This window comes from Camelus bactrianus, chromosome 26 (genome assembly GCF_048773025.1).
Source record: "Camelus bactrianus isolate YW-2024 breed Bactrian camel chromosome 26, ASM4877302v1, whole genome shotgun sequence".
Lineage (NCBI taxonomy): Eukaryota > Metazoa > Chordata > Mammalia > Artiodactyla > Camelidae > Camelus > Camelus bactrianus.
In genome coordinates this window covers 28,090,256-28,116,138 of record NC_133564.1, presented here as the reverse complement: position 1 = coordinate 28,116,138, position 25,883 = coordinate 28,090,256, and the positions used below count along the sequence as shown (strand labels likewise).

The following is a 25,883-nucleotide window of genomic DNA, read 5'->3' as shown; positions in this document are numbered from 1 at the left end:
GTATTTGGCTTCTTTTGTTTACATGGACACAAAAAAAATTCATTCAGATTCCATCAAAATTTGAGGATTTACTGAACATTAGGATGACGATCTTAATTTTGAGTCCAGGACTGACTGGAAAGCAAGAAAGACCACAAACCAGGCTAAGAGGAATTAGGATCACAAAACAAAAACAGGTCTTAAAGAGTTGGTAACATGGCCAAGCAAGGGGCTGAAGAGAGCCGATGTAATTCATTGACTGGGTTATCTCATAGTCCTTTCTCACTCTACTCTGTCTTAATGGCCTCTGCCTATCGTTACTTGCATTTACCCACATCTTCTGATACCTCAGGGTCACTACTGCCTGCTTCTTTGTCTGCGTCTCTCTCTTTCTGTTGCCACGATCAGCCACTGATTCTCTTTTAGGATCAAGCCATACTCAGAAGAGCAAGAATCCACAAGTGCATCATCACTTTGTCCTTCCTGAGTCTTTCACTCTGAGTCTACTCAGATGCAGCTAACCTGCCTGGGTGTACATTCTTGGTCTAACAGGCATGACAGTGGACGTACAATGTGGTCACAACATGGCCATCTACGCTGAAGGGCACCCAGCGCCACATCGGCCAGCAGGGACTGTGGGCGGGAACTCCATAAGGAAACCATGCCTGCAGGAAGATTTCTAAGGCTTGCTGTGTCTCCAAGTTCCATAAAAGGCACTTTCTGTGTATTGATTATATTGATTTGGCTGTGTCAATACGTAAAGGACAGCTGAAGTGTGACCTACATAGCAGATCTCAACGCGAGTTATTAGGTGAAAATACAGGAATTCTCTGCTCCCTTGTTTTTAAGTCATTCAATCACATTAAAAGAAAGTTAACAACTCACATTTTGTACCTTTACATCATGTTCCATTGAAAGCTATGGGGATAAAATACTCAAGTTCCACATTCTGTGTGTCTGAGAATACCAACTGCTCTACTTGCAGCGCTAATGGGAAAACTGACTTTTAGGTGAATGAAGAAACAGCCCCTGAACAGAAGTGCTTTTGATGAAGGAAAAAAAAAAAAGTGCAGTCCCCGGAGCCACTGACTAGACTAGCCTGCTCAGTTCTCCAGACGTGCCTGTCTTCCTGCTGTTTGGACCCCCATCCATGATGGCGCTGGCACCCCACAGCCCCCACAAGCAGCACTAAAGCTTATCTTCAGCTCCACATCCTGAAGACCCTTGGATGCAAAACGAACTCCATGGTCGATGCGACAGTTTTTTCAGAACAACAGACACGAAGGAGCATTCCTGACTTTCCCCAGTGTCTTCCCAGCCTTCCACAGGAAATCAAGAGGGATGGGAACTAGCAATGAATTTAAAAAGAACTGACCTAAAAATAACCTTAAGCTTTCAACACTCACCATCTCATTATAATTCAGTACTAATACTACAGAGAGATGGGGAGGGGGAAAAAAAGGAGGGGAGAAAGAGTCAAAAAGAAAAAGCCCATCTAACAGCAAGAAGAGCTGTATTTTTTAACCTGCACCGTTAGCTTTTTGATTCTTCCCTAGCCCCAGGTCTCCCGAGGCAGGAAGGTCAATCAGGACAAGAGGCGGCCACCTGTCTTGTGAATGCAAAGGCTGGAATATGCCACTAACCAGCTACCACTCTGCCTCCTGCAATGCCCACACAGCAACGGAGTGGAAGTAAGGTGGACTGCTTTTTGCTTGACCTTAAATCAGTCTTGCCAGGACAAGAAGGCTTGAAGAGCCTTGTTCACCTTTTTGGTAGCAAGATTCGTATTTTATATTAAATCTTACAAGGAGATCTAACCAACAAGGCAGAAGAAACAAAAGCTTACGAGTTAAGAACCAATCACGCAGAGGTCCGAAGGATGCTTTCCAGGAAGAGAGACTGGCAAAGGCACTGAAGTAGTGACAAGCAGGGGCACTTGAGGAATAAAAGAAGTCACTGGCTGGAACAGCAAAGGTGGGTATCCTGGTGCCAGGGAAGGTAAGAAGGGGCTGGTTACTCCCACAGGGTCAATATCATGGAGTTTGGAAATATAGTGGAAGTAGTTCAGCCAAGGAAACAGCAAGATCTGCTCTGTATTTTTTTTTCCCCTGAACTAATCACCCTGGCTGCTGTGCCAAGAATGGATTTAAAGATGGCAACTGTGGAAGCAGTGAGATTATCATCGCAGAGAAATAATGATTCTTTGTACCAGATGGAGGGAAGTGGACAAATCTAGGATATGTTTTGGAGATAGACTGGCAGGACTTGGTGCTGGGTGGGATGAGACTGAAAGAAACAGAGGAGTCAAGGATGACACCCAGGTCTTGCCATGAGCCCTGGGGAGCCATTATGGAACTGAGGAAGGTGGGACTGAGCACAAGCTTGCAGCGGTGCTGGTGGGGTGAAAAACCAAAGGCGTTTTCTCGGGGACAACATGTTTGAGATGCCTACTAGGTATCCAAGTGGACAGACCAGGGAGGCAGTGAGTAAAGTCATCAGGAGACAAGGTACAGGTTTGGACTGAGAATAATCAGTATATAGACAATACTGGGCCCACAGAGCAAAAGATTTCACCTAGGGAGAACCCATGGATGAAGGAAAGACCTGGAGTATTACAATACTTAGGTTAGAAGTGGGAAGAGAAGGAGACATCTACACTGGAAGCTGAGTTGTAGACAGTGAGAAGGAAGGAGAAAAAACAGAAGACAGCAAAACCGCAAAAGTAATCCTGGGCCCCCTCCCAGACATGATTCCAAAGGTCTTGAGCAAAGCCAAGGAACCTTCATTGTCTGAGAGCTCCATGTGACTGTCCTGTGTAGCAAGTTTTAGGAAACTCTATGGTTGAGCACAAAGTTGGTTAGTTGAGCCCAGATCTCAACCCCAACTCCTCTGACCTTTACTTCTTCACTCCATCTGCTGCCCCTGTTCCTTGTCAGTTTCCTAAAAATGAGCTCATCTAATTGTCACACTTGTAATAGAACACCATCTATTTCTCAAGTGGTTAACTCCAGCTATTGCTCTAGCTTCTTTACCTTCTGTCAAGTTTTTGGAAAAGGGTGTGCAAACCATCCTCATTTTCTCCTTTTCCACTGTTTCCTAGATCTACTGTTACCTCTTATCACTCTCTTTCATGACACTGCTTTGCCTTGGTAAATGGAAGCAAACCATCTGACCCGTCCCACATCTTAAGTCATATAATCACACTGACACCATGATCATTTATTTCTTCATAAAAACATCCACTCTCTCTTGGCTCTCCCAGGGCCTCTTCCACATTTTTCTCCAGTTTTCTTCACAGCACTCCCTCTGTTCACCCTGGACCTACAAAAAGAATTCCGCTGCTCTCTCTCTTCACCAGTAGTTTGGGAGCTGGGGAGTAGGATGGAAAATTTGTATAGAAAAACATCTTAAATATTTCAGATAAAAACGTGCTCCTCCTCTCTCCTTGGTGGAGACCTACTGTCCCCACGACCACTTATTTGCCAATGACTCTGAATTCTAAGTCTGATGCTGATCCCTGAGCATCAGGCTCGTAAACACAACCTCATGATGTACTACAGTGAACTACATGAACTACAAATGAACATTCCACGGGTAGTTTACACATAACATGATCAAAAATGAAACTCGCTATCTTGTTCCCCACACTATTTCCTTCTACTCTATTTATAATCTTCCTTCATGGAATCACCATTCATTCAGTCACTTCAGCCAAGAAACTAGAAAACCCCAAACCTGAAGGAATCCCCAACTTCCTACTTCACTTCCCCTCAGCTCTCCATCCAAGCAGCCATACACTCTTGATCATTTCACCTTCCTAGAACCGCAAGTGCACCCTTTCCTCTTTAACATGTATCATCCCACCAGAAGTTCACACGGCGTGGAGCTTCCTTGCTTTGAGTCTTGCTCCCCTTTAAAGCGCTGTGGCTAAGTAGGTTTGAGGATGTGACCACATCACCGCCCTGCTTATGACACTTCAATGGCCCCAGGCCACATCCTGGATAAATCTCAACTCTTAAGAGAACTCAAACACCCTCCATAATCTGACCTATCTCATCTCCCTGGTAGCCGCGTCTTCTTTTGCTCCCACATAGTTCCATATAGTTTCCATACCGTTCCATCTTCCTGTGCTTTTAACTCAAGCTCTTTCCTTAATCTGAACATGGGGTCCATAAGTTAATCCTTCTTCCTTAGGAATTACCTCAAGAAGCACATCACAGAGCTCAAGGACCAATGAAATGTCCCTCTGGTGAGCTCCTGAAACACACTGTGCTTTCTAATATAACCATGCTCCCTTGAAAAGACTAGTCTCTAAGTCTATCCCATCACTAGAGTGTAAACTCTTCAAAGGAAGGGATGGAATTTTATTTATTGCTACACCACCTAGAACATGGTAGGCACTTAATTCTTCATGGATGTCTAGCACTTCCACACCTTAGTTAGCATTCCTTTGACACTTAACAAGTTTCCAGAATGCACCTTGTCCTTACTTATTCTGGTAGAGCAATGTTAAACTAATTGAAGAATATCACTAGATTCAAAATGTCCTCAAAAATTAAAGTTGTGTTTTTTTCTTTTTCTTTTTTTTGCTTATTTGTTTTGTTTTGCTTTGCTTTGCTTTTGATTAACATCCATTTGCCTTACCTGTTAGGAGGTTTCTTCAGTGGAGAAAATGAGAGATGAACTCAAGTAAAATTTATATTCTCTTCCTGATAAATGTCCACAGAGGTTTTTAGAGAAATGGTCATTTTCCAGGAAGTTTAAGGTTTATTTCACAAGAATAGCAGACCAAATTAAGCTGTGACTTCCTAACATGGTAGTGGCCCTATTTCTGCAAACCCTTCTTGGTAAAATAATAGTTGGCAATGGATGACATGAAGGAATGTTATTTGGGGAATTTGTGTTTTCATCACCCACAGCAGGACATGCTGTGAGTAAGGCACTGCTACCTAGCAGATCCCATCTTTAAGGCTGAAGTACTCAACTGTGCTCAAGGTAAGCAAAAGTAGCACAATTTTTATCATCTTACTCTATTCAGAGAATCACAATCTCTGAGAGAAGAATAAATTCAGATCCCCAAGGCATCTGTGGGATGTGGGTGCCCAAAATGGCTTTGTTGTTTCAAGTTGCATCTTCACAACTCAAGAAAATTTTGCATTCTACTCCATACTTGAATTTACATTTATATTTTACTGATCTGAAGGGGAATACAATTGATGTTTCAGAAAGAAGTATCATGACTAACTTGTGGCCACCAGCAGTGTTCCATACGAGGCTGACATTTTGAGAGACATGTGTAGTTAAAAATGACCTATTATGTAAAATGTTCCCTAATTTAGGTTTGCCCAATGTTTTGCTATGGTTAAATCCAGATGAGCTGTTTTTGGAGGGAACATCACTGAAGTGATAGCGTCTTCTCAGTCTATCCCATCAGAAGACAAGTACTATGGATTTGTCCCATTGCTGGGGATGTCAACTGCAATCATTTGATTAAGGTGACATGTGGGAGGATTCTCCAGGCACAGTTACTAATTCCTCCTTTGTAATTAGTAAGTATCTTGTAGAGAGATACTTTGAGATTATGTAAACATCCAGTTACTCCTAAAACTTTCACCCACTACTTTTAGCATTCATGATATTTGTCTAGATCAACTAATGTTACAATAGATGCTGAACAATTTTCCATTTCCATCATTCTATCTGTATTTATTCATTTATTCTATTATAAGGAAGAGCTGTCCCTTTCTCCCCATATTAGTATTCATTTATTTAAAAATATATCAGTGTAGATTCATGGATTCTTATTTAATGAGTTATAATTCTTTATTATGATCCCTTCAGATGCTCAAATTGTCCCAGATTTGGCCAGTGGAAGCCCCTTGTAGGTGACTGCTATTTCCTTTTTACATGTTCAAACTGAGAAACATTATACAAGATAATTAACCTTTATACTTAAAAAGTTCAATGTAATGAACAACAAAGAAGAGTAAGGAATGATTTGGATTAAATAAGGCTAAAGAAACCTCTAAACTAAATGTAAGCCATGATCTAGGATTTTTGTTATTGTCATAAAGGACTTTACTGAACAGTCCATGAAATATGGTTAAAGTCTTTAGATTGGATAATAGTATTATATCAACATTAATTTCTTGTTAATTACATTACAATTATGTCAGAAAACATGCTTTTTAAAAACATACACAGTCTGGGAGTTATTCCTCCAGCCTCTTTCTTTTTCTTCAGTAATTCTTTGGCAATTCTAGGTCTTTCATGGTTTCATATAAATTTTATTATGATTTGTTCTAGTTCTGTGAAATACGTCCTAGGTAATTTGATAGGGATTGCATTAAATCTGTAGATTGCCTTGGGCAGTGTGACCATTTTAACAACATTGATTCTTCCAATCCAAGAGCATGGGATATCTTTCTATTTTTTTAAGTCTTTAATTTCCTTCATCAATGGTTTATAGTTTTCTGTGTATAATTCTTTAACCTCCTTGGTTAGATTTATTCGTAGGTATTTTATTACTTTGGGTGCTATTTTAAAGGGGATTGTTCCTTTACATTCTTTTTCTGTTAATTCATCATTAGTGTAAAGAAATGCAACTGATTTTTGAACATTAATCTTGTAACCTGCTACCTTGCTGAATTCTTCAATTATTTCAAGTAGTTTTTGTGTGGACCTTTTAGGGTTTTCTATATATAGTAACATGACGTCAGCATATAGTGACACTTTTACCTCTTTTCCAATTTGGATCCCTTTGATCTCTCTCTCTTGCCTGACTGCTGTGGCTAAGACTTCCAAGACTATGTTGAATAGGAGTGGTAATAGTGGGCATCCTTGTCTTGTCCCAGATTTTACTGGGAAGCTTTTGAGGTTTTCACCGTTGAGTACTATGCTGGCTGTAGATCTGTCATATATAGCTTTTACTATGTTGACAATGGGAGAAAATCTTTGCAAATGAAACCAACAAAGGCTTGATCTCCAGAATATATAAGCAGCTCATACGACTTAATAAGAAACAACAAAACAACCCAATCCAAAAATGGGCAAAAGACCTAAACAAACAATTCTCCAAGGAAGACAAAGAAATGATCAATAGGCACATGAAAAAATGCTCAATATCACTAATTATCAGAGAAATGCAAATCAAAACTACAATGAGGTATCACTTCACACCAGTCAGAATGGCCGTCATTGAAAAATCCACAAATGACAAATGCTGCAGAGGCTGTGAAGAACGGGGAACCCTCCTACACTGCTGGTGGGAATGCAGTTTGGTGCAGCCACTGTGGAAAACAGTATGGAGATTCCTCAAAAGACTAGGAATTGACTTACCATATGACCCAGGAATCCCGCTCCTGGGCATATATCCATATATATCCATATACTTCAGGATGACACCTGTACCCCAATGTTCATTGCTGCACTATTTCAATAGCCAAGACATGGAGACAGCCTAAATGTCCATCAACGGATGACTGGATAAAGAAGATGTGGTATATTTATACAATGGAATACTACTCAGCCATTAAAAACTGACAACATAACGCCATTTGCAGCAACATGGATGCTCCCGGAGAATGTCATTCTAAGTGAAGTAAGCCAGAAAGAGAAAGAAAAATACCATATGAGATCACTCATATGTGGAATCTAAAACAAACTCGCTCATATGTGGAATCTAAAACAAACAAACAAAAACAAACAAAGCATAAATACAAAACAGAAACAGACTCATAGATAGACATAGAATACAAACTTGTGGTTGCCAAGGGGGTGGAGGGTGGGAAGGGATAGACTGGGATTTCAAAATTGTAGAATAGGTAAGATTATACTGTATAGCACAGGGAAATATACACAAGATCTTATGGTAGCTCACAGAGAAAAAAATGTGACAATGAATATATATATGTTCATGTATAACTGAAAAATTGTGCTCTACACTGGAATTTGACACAACATTGTAAAATTATTATAAATCAATAAAAAAATGTTAAAAAAAAATACACAGTGAAGTATTTAGGGAAAAGAGAGCATCATGTCTGCAACTTCATCTTAACCAAGTAAAAAAATAAACCATAATTGTCTATATACAAATACACCCACAGACAAACACAGAAAGAGATAATGCCAAAGCAAATGTGGTTAAATGTTAACATTTCAAGATTCTCAGTAAAAGGCTTAAGGGAATTTTTTTTTTTTTTGGTACTATACTGCAACTTTTATAAGTCTAAATTATGTCAAAATTTTAAAAAATTTAAGAAAATCCTGTTAGTCCATACCTCACCTCCTCAGCCAGTGCAGTATCACCACCACCAGACACACAACACTTGCTTGCCTCTGTACAGCTTACAAGAGGATATGGTTCATAACAGGCATTTCTAATTGCCAGCCTGACCCCCCAAAACTCCATCTTAAAACTTAGCTCCTGTGATGTTGTCTCAGGCTTTGGAGCAAAATGAAATAATCCTGTCTCCGATTCCTTGTGGAATGTGTCCTAGTCTTTGGGGGCCAATTATTCTCGTCTTATAAGGCCATTACATGTATAAAGTGATTTCTTGAACCATCACCACTACTGCCACTATGGCCAGCTCCATGGGTGTGGGGCCAGTAGGGCTACATAGGGCCCCACGCCTGATTTAATGCTCTAATACTGATGGCTTGAAATTCTTAATTTTTGAATAAGGGGTGCCACATTTTCATTTTGCACTCAGTACCACAAACTGTACCCAGTCCTGCTGCCGCAAGTCAATGTGGCACCTTTGTATAAGTTGGACACCCATTAGAGCACAGGTCTTGGCTAGAAAACAGCACCTACGTGACAAGAAAAACGATCCCCTTCCCTTTATGTGACTACACCACGTTCCGGGGTGTGCATCCTGGCTGATGGAGCGGGGACTGCTGCATTGCAGCGCCCACCCCCTTCCTAGGCTAGACGCTCCGGTGTGGTGCACGACTTCACAGGGCACCTGGACTCTCAGATCCCTCAGCAATAATCACGTATGTTAATTTCAGTCTAAAGCAAAGGACTGACCTTTGGCCGAGTAGAACAGTATTCTCTCTTGACTCCGCCACGTTCTTCCAGGGGAGGGGGAAGGAGGCTTGCAAGCTTTTGTGCAATTTTTACCAAGTGCTGAGAATGGGTCTTAACATATTTCTCGTAACCCGTGAATAAACTCTGAGCTCTGAAAAGGGAGGAAGGGAAGAGTACCGGGAGTGCTGGCAGCTTAGGGGGCTTTCAGAGCCACGTGCTGCACATCATGGGGCTGTGTGGTTGTGATGATTCACCTACTCCCAATTCCCTTTTGACTTGTTCTCAGCTGAAGTAAACATTATTAGGAGTAGTTCACAAGCCAGGGAGGACAAAGATGAACTTTATAATAACCCTTGTGAGCTATGGGCTGGCTAAGAAGCCAGAGGCCATGTTAGTCCCATGGCACAATCATGACACATAGCTCACAGATGACCTTTCCTGGACCCGTAAATGGCACTGAGAGGGTTGCCTTGCAAACCAAACAAACATTTATAATACAAAGGTGAAAGATAAAGGCTCTGTATTAGGCTCAGAGGTCAAAACAATGAGAATAAAGTAGTCTAGAAGACAGATCCTGAATAACGCAGAATCTTGAAGCAGGTTGCAATCTAATAAATTCACAAATAACTGCAAAATAATCATGATTCTGAGGAACTTATAATAAGTACCATAGGAGAAGTACTTTTAACTTATGCTGTAACAGCTCAAAGATGCTGGGGGTGGGGGGTGTACCTTTTCCAAGGGCTCAGTTGGTATCTCAGGCTGCTGAAGTCAATTAGTATTGAGGGATTTACTGAGGTTTCATAAAGGAGACAGCATCCACGATGCGCCTGGGATGTAGATGAGGGAGGAAGAGGTGGGAGTGTGAGATGGGGCTGAGAATGTGCTCAAGGAAGGAGAAAAAAGATGAGCTCATCAAGGAGGAGGGAAACAAGTCCATGTCCAGAATCTAAGCTGTCCCAACTCAGCTGGAGCCCACACCCGGGTACGGATGTAACGGGAGGAAAGACGGGAAAGGCAGGCTAAGACTGAATTTGAACACCAGATAGACGTGCCTCTGTTCGTTTTTAGATTTTATTTTGCCGTAAAGAGGGGGCTGATGACAGCTCTTAATAGGCAAAATTATTTATCAAAGCCATGAAGCCAAGAGCTGTAAGTGAGGTTTAACTGGATGTCGCCTCTAGTTTTCAAAAAGATACCACCACCCTTCTCCAACCCACACACACACAAAGCAAATATAAATAATGCTGGTTTTGCTATGGGCCTGTACAATTAGGTGGGGAGTTTCATAGCTTTAAAATGAGATTCTCCCCTAAGTTCTTTGCTCATTCTTGGCACAACTGCATAGATATTTTAGGAATACCTCAAATAAACTATTTAAAGTATATTCAGGACGTATTACATTTTATAGATTCCTTTAAAAAAAAAAAAAACAGAACAGTGGTTCCCCGCTGCATTTTATCACAAGTGGCCAACTTGCTATGTGACTGTATCAGGCAAATGTGTCCCTTATCTCCCCAACCCGAGCTCCCATATTGGAGAAAAGGCTTGGGTGTCAGGAAGGGTTTAAGCACCCAAGGGTTAACAGCAGAGGCCAACCTTCTGCAGGCAGATGAAGGAGAGAGAAATGGGAAAGGAATGCAATGTCTCAACAGCCAAATGTTCACCCACAAAAATAAACAACTACAAATAACTGAAAATCCCTTGTTCTGACAACCGTCCAGCAGCAGAAGCAGCAGACGCCGCAGCATCCCCACCACCTCCATCCTGGCTGAGTCAGGCAAACACGACAAGGCCTGTGAGGGTCCCTCCCTGGAGGCGGGCTTCTGCCCGCCTGCTGGAGGCAGATGGGGGTTGGCTTTATTTATTTATTTCACCTTTGGAAAAATCACTTTGAAATGGGGCCTCAGCTATTTCCAGCCCCAGGCAGCTGGATGGGCAGCCAGCATCTCTCCCACACTGGGTGGGACTATTAAGGAAAATATAGTAGTTCAAGATGACAGGTATTTTGGCTACTAAAACAAAGCCCATACAATTTTTTGGCCACTAAGGCAGCAGAGAGTGTGTGTGCATGTGTGTGTGCATATGTGTGTGTGTGTAATCACATCATATATATACACATATGCATATGTATAATTTAAGTATATATTATCTATAATGTATAACATGAAATAAATTTATATTTAATATACATTTATATAATATGTATAAAGTACATATATTATATACATAATATACAATATATGTAATACAATAACTTGACCATGTGGAAGAATGCAATGTATTCAAAAACTGGGTAAGAAAGCAATCATTGCTTTCCTAAAGGAAACACTCATAGGTGCATGAACTTTGCTTTTTATGATGGTTCTCAAACTTCCATTTAATAGAAAGCAATCAACATAGCTTAGCAGCAAAAACACTCAGGGAGGGTGAATGGATAGAAGGTCTGGTTCCATGCCTGCCATCTGCTGGGGACCTTTGGTCAAGTCACCTCACCTTTCTGAACTTGGCTTTCTCAGCTATTAAGTGATGAAGTTGGAGGAATGGGTTAAATCAGTATTTCCCAAAGGGTGCTTCCTTAAAGGCGTCCTAGGGTCTTGCTACTCAAAGTATGGTCCACGGACCAAACGGCAGCGTCAGCATCTTCCAGGAACTCTTAGAAATAATAGGATCTCAGACCCTGGACTGGACACACGGAATCCTTTAACTAAATCATCTACATTTTAATAGGAACCCAGTTGATCTGCATGCATGGTAAGAAACGGTGCTCTTGGACAAGATATCCCAAAGCTACCTGATCACAGAATCACCTGGATAACTTCATACAAACACAACTTTCCTCGTCTGCCCTTAGTATGACCCAATGGCTCTGGGGTAAAAGCCAGGAAACTGCATAGGTAAGTGACACCCCAGGTGGGTCCATTTCAATGAAAATATGAGTGACATAAATTCATAAGTAACTGTGTCTATATTGTTTTCCTTTAAAATGGAATGATCTCCAAGTAATATCATGCCCATGAGCTTCCTGGTCTTTTTGCAGAGATCAGCCAACATGGTCAGGATAGGACATCCCTCAGCGGACTGCCCTGGATGCCATGAAGGTTTTGCCCACTGCAGTTCTGAAACTGTTAAATTCTTAACGGCTCATTGGTTAAATGCAGGAGGCATAAGGCGCTCTGATGTAGAGCTACAATAATTTAATGAATAATATAAAAATGATACTAATTTTGCAAAGTTCCCTCAAGACAATTGTCATCAGATTCATAAGCTACATTCATATATCAAAATCCTTATTTAGCACATTAAGATGTCATCAGTACTTCAAAAACCAATCTTAAAAAGAAGAAATATGGTGACAATTAGATCCAATTTGGCTTTTCATTTATTGGGAATAAAAACTATCCTCATGTGCAATGTGTTAGTTGCTGGGAAGTGCTTGCAAATAGCAGCCAGAAATCTCTTATTTCAACAAAATGTGAAAGTTAAAAAAAAAAAAAAAAGTTTTTTCTCGCCTCCTGGAAGCAAATCAAAAGAATTCCAAGCAAGGTCCTACAGGCATTTTTTTCCTCTCCACTTCTGATGCCATTAAACGTAGTTAAATTTCAATTTACATTTTAATGTACACTGGTCCCCAAGTCAAATGTAATATTTAATGACAAATCATGTCTTGACTTGCATAAATAATTTTAAATAAATTAAAGAAGCTATCACTTGCTACATAGGAAGATTAAAAATATGTTGTGAATATTAGAGATTAAGTTAACTGCATAATATAGGCTTTAATGATATTCTTTACATAAAAATCACATCTCTATCATATTTGTATGTGCACATCATATACAAGAATGACAAAATTTGTTAATCCCTGAAGAGATTTGCAAGATCATTACCACAAAAGTATCAGATGACTCTAAAAACATAGGAAGTGATAAAAAATAAATGGAAAACACTTTTCTAACATTCTTTGATCCTATCACACTTGGGAGAGCTGGATACCAAGGGCTGGCCTAGAATGGATTTTTAGAGTCTCTACAGCCATAACCCTCAGAAAAATGACTAAGGCACTAAAATTTTAATTCAGTTCAATTAGTTTAAGTATTAACACACTTACTGGCAAATGATACTGGTGCTCTGGCAGATCAAATATGTCATAAATAATAACTAATGATGGATAAGACTGTGTTATTGATAACCTCCAGGTTAGGTATGGTTTTAAACCATTCATAGTTATCAGTACCTCTAACTCTTCCCAATAATTCTATCAAGTAAGCACCCTTTTATATGATATTAAGACACAGAGACATGAATAAATTGTCCACCATCACAACACTAAATAGCGGAGTCGGACCTGGAAATCAACAGGACTCCAGAGTCTGAGCTCTCAGCCACCAGGGTACACACTTAATGAAACTGGAAACTTTAGGAGCAAAGGCACAAGTCAGAGAAGTGAGGGTGACACACTGAACAGCACAGAGCCTATAAGAATGAAGTGCAGTGGATATGAGCAAAGGCTATGGGGAATTAATAAAGGTTGGCTTGAGCCACTCTTCGCCGAACTTCGAAGCAAGGGTGGGGTGGAGGGACCGCCTGGAGGTTTGTAGTAGGCATGGGACAATCAGGAATTAAGTGAGCAAGTAGGGAGGTGAGAGAGGTTGGGGGTGGACAGATTAATAAAATGCCACTTAAGATAACTCAGAGAGTAGGTCACGTGGGGCTTGGGGAAATAGAGAAAGAAAGGAGAAAATGACACTGAGAAGAAGGAAATGGGGGGAAGCTGTGTTGAAATTCACTCTGTGTTTTGGCTTCTCCCTTCTTCAAGCTCCAGAGGATAATCCTCTCCACCCTGAGCAGGGTCAAATGTCGGGAGCTAGCCTCGCCAAGGCCACCTGGGAGCACAGAGCTCGATGTGTAAAATCAAACACGTTCATGCTCTCAGCTGACCTGTCAAAGTATTTGTGAACTAAAATTAACTAAGTCATGATAGGAAGCCTATTTCCCACAGCTCTTACATCAAGAGCACAGCTTACAAGATGACTTTCTTTTTGGCCGACTAGGGTCCAGTCAACATTCAGGAAGGAGCCTCCCAAATCTCCGGTACAGGGAAGGGGATATGGATGTGTTGAGAGGAAGATTTCATTTCCCGAAAACATAAATGTCTCCGCAAATAGCAATTCACTCTTTTTTTTTAATATAGAATACTTTTTGGAAGGGAGGTTATTAGGTTTATTTATTTATATTTTACTTTAAAATTTATTTTTTTTAATGGAGGTACTGGGGATTGAACCCAGCACCTCGCGCATGCTAAGCACACACTCTACCACTGAGCTATACCCTCCCCACCTAATCCTATTCTTAATCCATAAACCATCAACATTTGCCAGGAAGAATTCCTTGAATCCTCCAATAAATCCCCCTTGTCCCTTACGCTTCACAGCATTCTCAAACAGCAGCATTTGAATAAAACAACAATAACCATCTCTGCCCTCCATCTCTCCATCTGTTTCTGGAGGAGTGTCTGCACTCCTCGGCACACAGAGGAGATTTTATGTGGACCCCTCGGGGTGGGTGGGATGAAGACATTTTAAATGAGAGAGGAACTGTGTGTATTTCTAAACCTGTTTGAGATGATAAAAAACACTGATGCTAAAACATGATAAAGAAATCTTAGACTCTCCTGAAAGGCAACCTCCTTTCTTCCCCCACCCCTCCGCCCAAGTCCTACTTAGGTCAAACAAATGCAGTTTTAAAACCCATTTCCATGTTTTAAGATTCAGAGAAAAGAGGTTTAACAGTAGGCTATAAAACTCCCTTAATCTTTAATGTCTTATTTTTGCAGATTTGCTGGAAAAGTACCATAAACAGTCATTGCACAGCTCTCCCCATCACTGCCCCCTGAACTGCGGCACTGCTGATGAACAGCAGACCCACCTGCATGCTCCCCTCCCCCCCAGGAACCATCTTCCCCGGTATTGTTGATGCACCTGCACTCTGACAATCTCGGCAGAATCTCTTAGCCAGACTGATCTGCTGATTGTGCTCCAGAGGAAACGATCAGCCATTTAAAATACAATTTTAAAAGAGTGAATTGAGTAGAGGTGGAGACAGTTCTGACGGTTTCTTGCCGGCCTCTCATTTCTATTCTGCAGAAGCACCTGGTATGTCCAAAGCCCCTCTCTGGCTCTATTTGAGGCTAGTCTGTGTTCCAACAGGACAAGAAGGTCACTCAGGATATATACTCACAGGCTATGCGCACGGAGGCCTTCCTGCTCTTGGAGGTCCCCAGATGGCTCCAAGCCACACACTGGCACCAGTAGTCCTCGGGCCCGTGGAAGTCCTCCACCTGTTGCCTGGTGACATTGATAAACACCTCCCGGACCTTCAAGCCTGAAGAGGAGACACAGCAAATCCACTGAGGCCGGTATATTCCTCAAAGAGAAAGTTCAGGCTAGCCCAACCTTTTCCTGGTAATTAAACAATTCTGTTTTTAATCAAGGGGAGGTTTTAATTACTTTGACAATAACGTATTACTGCTAATTAAATTCCAGCAGCTGAGTAGGCTGGAAAAAACAAGTGTGAAGTATCATCCACCAACGTGGCTCTCATAAAGTAAGCATCATTTTCATGGTACCTTGACATCCTGCTTTTGCTTTGTCCTTCTTAGTGCAAAATCTACTATGAGGAACATAGCCCCAAATTCACCGCTGGGACTCCAGAGGCTGAAGAGGCCTCAACAAACCAACTCCAGAGACACAGTTCCAGGTGGTTTTAAATACCCACACCCCTGGTTCTGGCAGTGGGAGAGGGTCACTCTTGCAGTGTGGGTTAGAATAAAGAGGGGGTGGTGAACACACATGGAATGGGCAGAGAGGATGGGAATCCAAGGAAAAACCAAAAACTCTGGACAACAAATGGCATGCAGACAAGTGGAGCTAAGTCAGTCCTGAAGCCATGGGAGGAGAGTCCAGGCAGGTCCCTGGAACAACAGAAGAGGTGTTCACAGAAAGAGGGGCTAAGGGTACACCTTGACCTTGTAATGTTTTATTACTGTATTTTTTCCAAACCTCTAGCCAAGGACGGTCAGCATTTCTTTCTTTGGGAAGGACAGTCACCTTACATGAAGTGCCACAGAGGAAAGGACACCCTCCCTCACTAGTATCAGTGAAATCATTACAAGCGGGGGCACAGCCCTCACAGTTGGCGTGTTCTCGCCAGCCAGCGAGCACTCACCAAGGCTGTGCCTTGTCCTGGGATAGGCAGCGTGGAAGAAAAAGACGATGCTTACTGAATTCCACTCAAGCACCTAGCATCACAGGATAAGCCTGAACCTAGTCACTCATCACACTTCCGCTGTGCCCTGATACCGTAGAGGCCACTGGACTCCTCACCTTGCAGGTGAGAGAACTCTGATGCAGAGCCATGGGTCCGCAGTCACACAGCCTGTAAATGGAAGATCCAGGGTTTGAACCTAGATCTGATCTGTCTTACACCCAAACCAGCACTTCCTATGGGTCTCCCTTAAAAATTCTGTTCTGTCCTCATTATTTTAGTTACTGATACTTAACTATGGAAATAAGACTAACGCGTGGATGATTGAAGGAAAAATTAGGAGCATAACTATGCTTTTTCCTTTAAGCTCAAAAAGAATTCAAGAGACAGAACCATCAGTATAGTTTCAAGGAACCAGGGACTGTTGGTTGAGAATGTGGAATGTGATTAGATCCTGGGTGATGGTAGGATTTAAAGAACAATAAGGGAGGGTGGAATTAGACTGAGGAAACATTGCCTTCTACCCAATCAATAACATGCTATTTATAGTGTGTGATGTGTGTTCTATGGCCACATAAATCACGGTGTACACACTTGGAGTTATACTTTCTAAATCTGTGGGCAGTCCCACATCCAGGAAATCATCTTGATGACAGTTGATAATTCACATCTCCCATGACTCTGCACAGTGCAGAAATATACCTTTTTGCCCGTCAGAGACGTAACAGTCCTGAAAGCCATCTCCCACATCAAATAGGAAAGAAGCCTTAGAGGGGTTTTTATTGTTATTGCCGCTTTAAAAAAATTTTTTTGCACTTAAAGTAAATGGGAGTAGGAGGATGAGGGCAAGGAGAAGGTGGAATTGACAGGTGAAGCTAAAAAGAGACTATCAGAGAAAAAGAATAAAGATTGAAAAAAGGCTAGGACAGAAAGCAGACTGGAGTGGGGCGCCCACATTGGGAGTTTGAAAGTAAGACTGAACAAACAAAAATAAGAAACTAGGCCATAGAGATAAGGACTTGTTTTATATTTTATATTTTTGATTTGAGACAAATAATGGATGATCTACTTTGAACAGAGCAAGGGAGGAGAGAGAACACCACATCAACACATCCAGGTGCGGGTAGAGTATCTTTGATGCGTCCGAGCTCCACTGTCGTGGGATGGAGAGACCTATTGAGACAAAATACGTCCATCATTTGGGAATCAGGGGTTTCAGTGAAGGAGCACTTGATAAGCTTGAAAGGTCAGAAATGTGTTCAAGCTAATGGGGAACAATTCTAATATTAATTTTATTTTCTCCATCTTATAGGACTATCTAAAGCCACCGGTTTTCTCTAGGCTAGAAATGGAAGATAAACACCATCTCAAAAGTGGTTCAAGATTATTATTATATTATTATTATGTTAAGTAGGGAGTTTCCCCATAAAATTTCAAAATGGACTATGATTTAATCTAGAGGCCATGGTGTTTTAGGGATACCCGGGGCCTGGTTTAATGAGATAGAGGAAGACACTCAGAAATAGAAATGACCATCATGAAGGAGTAAGTTTACACTCACAGACTCTTAGGAACAGAAGGTAGTGCCCACTCTAGAATAAGTTTACACTCTAGATCCCTGGAAACACAGGCCCACTCAGGGAACCACCAGGGTCAGGCAGGAGGTAGATGGGGCAGGGGAACACGTGGGCAAGAGCCCATGTTTCCGTGGGAAGCAATAAGAGGTGGGATAAAAAGATTGTGAGTTGACTACTTCGAATCATTTCAGTGGGTTCTGGGACAGAATGGCTGCCCAGAGATGTTTCGTACCTGGTCCTGGGGTGAGGGCAGGGGAACACTGGCCAAGACTGTAAGAGCTTGATAAAAGGAGTGGCTGAGCTCTTAGAGGAGCTCTGCATCAGTTGGTCTGCACATGAAAGGCGTGCTCATAAGCCCGCTGTCTGCAGTCTCTAGATTACTCAGCCTCAGGCAGGGGTCCCTCCAGGGCCAGTAAGACCCCAAGACGTCCGAGCTTCAAATACAAAAACTCAAAAACATGGATAGATAGCTGCACATTTGTTTTGGAAAGCATAAACAGTAAGCTATGGACCCCCACCACTCAAGGTCCTAACTGATCTCACCTCGTTCTTGTCAAGACATCTTGCAACCCCTCATCCAGACTAACCACAGTTGAAAAGCAAATGTAGAAGTCATTATGTCAACATTAGGATGGCTCAGTTTCAAGTTCTTCACAGAGGCTCCTTACGGGATTGGAGAAGCAAAATGAATATAAATCAACTATTTCCAAACACAGTGTATTTTTCCTTCAGGTAGCACCAGGGTGGCAAGCCTCTTTAAAAGGCCACAAGTAGGAGTTGGGGGGTAGAGCTCAGTGGTAGAGCACGTGCTTGGCGTGCATAAGGTCCTAGGTTCAATCCCCAGTGCCTCCATTAAAGCCAAAAATATATATACACACATACATATATACGAAGAAAAAAGGCCACGCGTGACATCACTATCTCCCCAAAAGTATAGTGCCTCTCTGGATCGGGCCTTTTTACACTAGCATGAGGTCTTCAGCCTTGTCAAGCCATCCCCTCTAGGAAAACCCTTGGAAAATCATAAACATGTTATTTCTATTATAACTTTCTCCACCATAACAAAAAAATAACTATTGATTAAAATCCATCTTTAAATAGTATATTCTCTCTCAAATCTTCACTATGGCTCTGTCTAGTGGATATATATGTATTTACACACATACATACACAAATACATATATATGTGTGTATTTACATATATACATGAGAAACCACACGAGAAACATTCATGCAAAGCGGCTCAAGGAAGGACTCCTCTACCCACCCGCCTGCCCTGAAGTTCACCCAGTAGTGCTGCAGAGAGAGCCTCTCCTCCATCTCCAGAGATGGCAGCTAACTTGTTCACAGGAAATGATACAGGAGAGCAAAAATCCCAGGCAAATGGAAGATGGCATCTCATAAATAAGACGAGCATTGTACCTGATAACTTGTGTAACTCTAATAAGCATGGAAAAGTCCAACCCTTTAAATTATTGCACAAATTACAACCATCAGCCTTTGTTATGGAGGAGAGTCTTACCGAAGATAAAAATATGACTATGGGACTGATATGCTAATAAGCTTTCTACGCTGCTGGATGGTTTAGCTGTAGATAGACTAATGTTGGCAGCGGGTGAATAATTGCTCTGCATGTACTCAACATAACAGAGCAGCACGGAACTTCATCATTTGTCAGCTTTATTTGTTTAAATGAGAAAAATGCTGACAGCAGTTACTGCCGTAACCCCTTTATTTACCAGATAGGAAACACTAGCTACTTCGAGCAGGTCTAATCCTATTGGGAGAATAAAGTTAAGAGAATTTTCAAACTAACTGAAGATATATGCTTCTCTATTCAAAGAAGAGACCTATAGAAGACAGGAGCAAACAGAGGAAGGATGAAAATCATTTATTTTTGGTCATCTTTTAATAAAAGGGCTCTAGTCTTAGTCCTAACTTGTTCTGTAGAAAAGAAAGATTCTAGAATAGCACTGAGCATTCAGCACCATGCGAGCTGCAGCCAGTGCCCACCAACAGCTGTCCCCACCCCCCCCCCCGGCCTTTCATCTGTTGTCAACATCACATTTGCAGGAAGCCCCTCAGTGGCATCCTGCTGTGGTTCTTCTTCCCAGCTGGTTATCAGATGCACCTGGAATGGGCACATGGGGAGGACCCGACAGTTCTCTGATGCTGACCATCTCTCACAGTCTTATGTTCGATCTTTGGAAGTTCTCTGCAGTAGGATGCTCAGCTCATCAACTAAACAACTAGATTCAAGAAGGGAGGTGAGAACCCCTCTTCCTCCTGTCAGACTCCCAAAGCACATAAAAGCAGGAAGAGACAAGCAAACTAGAGTCTGGTAAATTGTGGCCTCATCCTAGTCTCTGTACCTGTCTCCCTGGACAATTTTAACCGAGCATTTTACCTACTGCGTGCCTGGTTTTCCACATCGTATGATTCATGATTGAGAATTAACCAAGAGAATGATTACACAGCTTTCATAGACCAAGCTCCAAAGAACCATTTAACACAACTTTGTGAGTAGAAGTGGGCCTTGCTCAATTTTCTAGGGGAGAGAAAAAAATCAGTCTCCCCATGAAAAGCAACCATCTCATATTCAGAGCCTTTGATAATAGACCATCACATCCATAGGTATCTCTGATGCCCGCAAATGGCTCCGAGATAGTCCTTCCTGACTGTCTCCTGAGAAGACAGAAAGCAGCTCATTTAGCTACAGGAACAGCATCCACACCTTATCCAAGGGCATGGACAGGTTTAGAGTCTAGAAAATATGCTTGAACAATGGAGAAAGTTCCCCATATTTTGTTTATTATTATTGACTATTATACCATTTGTAGGACCCTTTTATTAATGTCATCACACACATTATCTTATTTCATCTTAATACCATGCTACTACTATTTCTATTATTATTTTGCTGCAAGCCCCGTATCATAGGAAATAGATCAAAGACATCATACAGTTTACCATGTACACTATTGGAAGAAAAAATTGCCTTGAGTGTCTATGTGCCTGCCTCTGTGCCAGGTGAAGCTACTTGTAACAAGGTAGATGGTCAAGATTTGTGCCCTCAAGGACCTTCTAGGCTGGAGGGAGAGGCATTTCAACCTGCCCCAACAATGCAGTATGACAACTGCCAGGCCAGCAGAAGCGCAGACTGCTACAAGATCATACAAGAGGGACTTCTAACTTCTCCATTCCACCAGCAAAACCTTCTGGGGGTGGGTGGCACCCTACCTACGACTTAAAGGCTCTCTCCTTACCCAATACTTAGCTCAGTGTCTAGGGCAAGGCTCTGGTCAAGACACGTGAATCTGATACATATTTGAAGTTTTAAAACTCTGAGACATAAGAAAACAGTTTCACAGAACTGGGCCTCCATTTCTTGGGGGAGCTTAGATGTCTTTGGGCTAACATGCTACTGAAAGTAGCAAATCAAATGTAGATAATTAAAAGGTAGAACCACATTTCATTTTACTGGCAGATATTTAATTAGGGCTAACTGTCTTTTGCCACTTCATCCTAGCAACAAGATTAGAATGTATTTTCATTAAAAAAAAAAAGTCTTCCTTTGAATGTGCACTACGCCTAATGAATCCTCTTTAGTTTCCCCTGGATAATAACCCTCCACATACTCCTCAGAAGCACCGCGAGTTCACTCTTAAGTACAGACACGAAGAATACACCCAAGCTCTCCAGTTTCTTCCACACCAGAGATTAGAATTAATCAGCACAGAGGTGTCTGGCAGAGGAAAGCAAATTAACTTGATAGTGTTGGCTGATAACAGAGAGAAGGGAAACTTAAGAGGCAGAGGTGGAGAGGGTAGGGTTATTCCGAGGACAGCATTCCATGAACGACTCACTCAGACATCATACTCACCGCTTGTGGGCAACACAGTCATGATTTCCAACCCTGGTGTCCCAATTAATGGCTTTCCATTCCCACCAGCACTAAAACTACCCCATTAGCAGACCATGCCCCGAAGTCAAGACATATATCACACAACGTCTATCCTTCCCAGTGTTACCATGGTCCCTGAAATAACGTAAGGACTAAATATGAACTGATGGAGTGAATCACAAGCAAAGAAAATGTCATGGTATGAAATACAAATATTGACCTGCTAATATTGGCCCTTTTATCTTTTTGGAATAGAAAAAGTACTTAATTTTCTATTTGTTTTTGGAAGCATAATTACCAGTCACTTGCCCCATTAAAAAAAAAATAGCATTTTTGTATTTATCATTTTGAAGGCTACCCTTGATTAAGTAATTTGCTATGCACCAGACCCTAAACTGGGCATGCCACATATATACATTTAACAATAGTTCTATGTGGGAAATACAATTATGACTGCCATTTTATACCTGGGAAAACAGATGAAAGGACGCTAAGCAAGAGATCTACCTTTTAAAGTCTGTAAATGGGAAGTCAGATTTAAAACGTGGGAGATATCATCCAGCACTAATATCCATGCTTAATTTAACCACTAGACTAGCTCCGGGTTTTTTTTTTTTTTTTTTTTTTTAAAGATTTCTATGCCAACTAAAGATTGACTCGCCATGGTCATCTGCCATCTGGTTCTACAAGAATGAAGTCATTCACCATTGTAGCGACTGACCTTCAACACACCCTGAAAGGCATTCAGGGCAGAGATCGGGAATGAGGCACTCTGTGCTCTGGGAAAAACTGGCAGAACGGGCACTCAGATAGTTATTTTCAGGAGATTTTATGAGCCCAATTTCTTGCATCTTCTCATATGTAGAAAAGCACTAAAATCATTAACAGTGACATCTGCTCCTCATGACTAGCAGCAAGTCTCCGCCAAAATGTGTGCTTAACTGCACGTACTCCCTTCACTAGTATCATATGTAATACTGAGTTTCTCCCTGTCTCTTCAGAGCAGTTCCTCAGAGCTATCTGAGAGGCTGTCTCCCGGGCTATAGTCCTCATTTTGTCCCAAATAAAACTTAACTCACAACTCTTACCTTGTGCAATTTTTTCAGTTGACACATAATTACTTCAAGAAATACACTTCTAACTGTTGTATCAACAGAAAAGATTGAAAAAGTCCAAGGACACTATTTAAGAATTTAGGGTTTAAAACAAATCTCTGGTCAGTATCAGGAATTGTTACTAAAATACATAAAATGGTTAGCTGCCTTCTATCTCTGCTAAGAATGGAATGAGAGTAAACAGTCTCCATCTTTTCACAGGGGAAGTTTAATTAGACACAAGAGACAAGGCCTTCATATTCTTTCACAAGTTTTTGGAAGAAATTCTTAATATTTTCCTGAAAACCGTTTAAGAATATGTCAGTCCTCTCTGAGCAACAGTGATGATCAAGATGAAATCTGGGGTGGGAAAGAAAAATGTTTCTGTAAGAGTTTTAAACCCACCAACTATCAATGGAACACCTGAGAAACTGATTATTGCTGTATTATGTGGTCTTAAATATATGCTTCCCAAATGTACCTAGGTGATTTGTGAATCACTGAAGGTAACTTCAAATTAATGATTTTCTGGAAGATACTATATTCAAATCCCCATCATCAGCACAGTAAAGTTCTTAAATATAAACTCTAAAGATTTAATACATTTTTATTCCTCCTCTTCTCCCATTTCTCAACACAATCCATTAACCTTTTATCCCCAGAGAATGACTCCAGTTGTTTAAGAAGGAAATCACACACAATGAAATCCCTGAAATGATATTCTTTAATAAGAAAAATATTAGTTTACTGGAGTTGAGACTTTTCCCAGAACACATTGAAATACACATTATTTCACTCATTAGAGTTCGATATCTCCAAGGTAGAATAAGTAAGAACCATGGAGCCTTGGTAAGGAAACTCCGTTTTTATTGAACAATAAAGAAGTGGTTTAGTTTATTGATAACTGAAGCTTCCCACAGGCTACATTATACTGATTGCCAAGGACAGGTTTTGTTGTCGAGTGTTGTTTTTCCGTGTGTCTGTGTGCATGCACGTGCCTGCTTATTATATTGAAACTCTTAATTTCTGTGTTATTGAACAATCCACTCCTTTCTCAGGGGCATTATTCCTGAATTGGGATTGCCTCTCAACTCCAGATATGAACAGAGGAAAAACACAAGGAAGAAGACTTCCCATATTTCCAAATGAAATGAGGCAGAACAAATGAAAGAAGACCGCTCAGTTTGTGCAGAGAACGTAAAGTGTACATTACTAAGAGGTATAGCCACGTCTGTGCAAACACAGTAACTCATGTCAAATAAATTGTGCTTTCTGCAGGAAAGAACTCTAACTCTGGGTTTTCCAAGCTAAATTGCATGAAAACACACAATCCTTTTTCTTCGTATTTGAACTGCTCGATGACGGGGCCAAATTACCACAAAGGCCAAAGACAGTTTGCAGCCTTTAACAACTGAAAGGACTTATTGCTTCCAATTTGGAAATACAAAAGATGCTGTGTTGACTCCAAACACTCCCAGGTCCTACACATTTCCCATTAGTTCTGTGAAGCAAGAAAGTTTGTAGAATAAAAAGAACAGCCAAGTTCCCTGGGATTTTAGAAATGGAGACTCTGTTGGCTGGAGATTGAAGCAGTTACTTCCAACTTCTTAAAAGAACATGGACAATCCTCTACCTCTGGTCAAATGTGGTCCCACTGTCCTTGGCTTCTTGGCATCATTCACATCTACTGGGCTGGCAGGAATTATTTTTCAGGCCCCATCAAAAGCCATTAAGGCCGTAAAGGTCATCAATTCCTGTGCTCAAGCTCTGCGCCGGAGAACCCAGGGGAGGTAATGCATCTATTTTTCAATACCTGAGGCCATTTTGTTTCCAACTTTAATTGCACTTATGCTTTGGTTTAGGATATAATATCTTCACTCATCTTGCTCCAATTTCCACTTTTCCACTATTAATACAGAGCTTAGGAAACATAATTGCAGTGGGTGGTAGACAGCGATTTTCATTAACTACACAGAAGAAAAACAGTTTGAGGGAGAGACACTTCTTTCCTACTGATTCAATCAAAATGACTTGGAAGAAAAGGTTGTGCTTATTAAATTCTTTTCAAAAAAGTAGCTGTTAAAATTTAAATTCGTTCTTAACAGCTTTTTTTTAAAAATTGGTGTATCATCTCTTCAGGTTTTGTCATTTATGATTTTTTTGTTCTTCCCAGTTCTTTAGAAATTGTGGCTTTTATTGGTTTTTTTTATTTTACTTTTTTTAAAGGAAGCAAAGAGGGGAGGGTTTTACATGGAGGCAGAGAATGTAATCAACGCTGCTGTCTGCAAAGCATGGAGTTGCCTAGCAATGCTAAGGGAAGTAAAAGGGGAAGCAATAACAAAACAGAATGTTGTGAAATTACTAGAGGGTACAGTGTTAAACTGGCCTGCAATACTTATCAAGAGGTCATTAAATGAGAACAGATATAGGATTTTCTAGCAGCAGTATTAAAAAAAAAAATTGGTGATCGTTTTTCAATGTTCTTCCTATCTTTTATTTGGAGCAGTTTACCCAAAGGGGTTCTGCTATTTTGAGTTCATTACTGGGCAAAATCTAGGACAGAAATGTCTAAGGATAAAACACACAGCCCCACGGAGCCACTAGCATTTGAGTCCTTTCCAACTGGACTAATTTGAGTGTGAGAGACATAAACCTTTCATATTCTACCACTGCTTTGTGAATTTTTGCTCATATGGTAAGTGTGTCAAGAGTCTTGTTTGAAGTCTTCCTGCCAAGGTAAGTGGGCCTGCCACTGTTTGTGACTCAATCTCTCCCAACACCAGGTCAATCCACCGAGGTCTATCCAGGATCTCAACCCTGGGAGCACAGAAGCAGAAACTTTCCTGACACCAAGACTCAATTTGCCCTCTTTGGTTTGATTTTGCCAAGTCCTTCTTTAAAGAAGAAAACACAGACATTGTCATATTAAGTGAAATAAGCCAGAAAAAGAAAGAAAAATACCACATGATATCACTTATATGTGGAATCTAAAAAATGAGACAAATGAACTTGTTTATAAAACAGATACA

General features: G+C 41.1%; 1 protein-coding gene across 10 annotated transcripts in view; it reads right to left on the bottom strand.

Moving 5' to 3' along the window:
* UNC5D (unc-5 netrin receptor D) overlaps positions 1-25,883 on the bottom strand; it is a 494,882-nt gene that overhangs the window by 194,934 nt on the left and 274,065 nt on the right. For all 10 annotated transcript variants that reach the window (XM_074353354.1, XM_074353355.1, XM_074353356.1 and 7 more), the window contains exon 3: positions 15,254-15,397. In XM_074353354.1, coding sequence (XP_074209455.1) covers positions 15,254-15,397 — 144 coding nt within the window. The remainder of the gene's footprint in view (positions 1-15,253; positions 15,398-25,883) is intronic.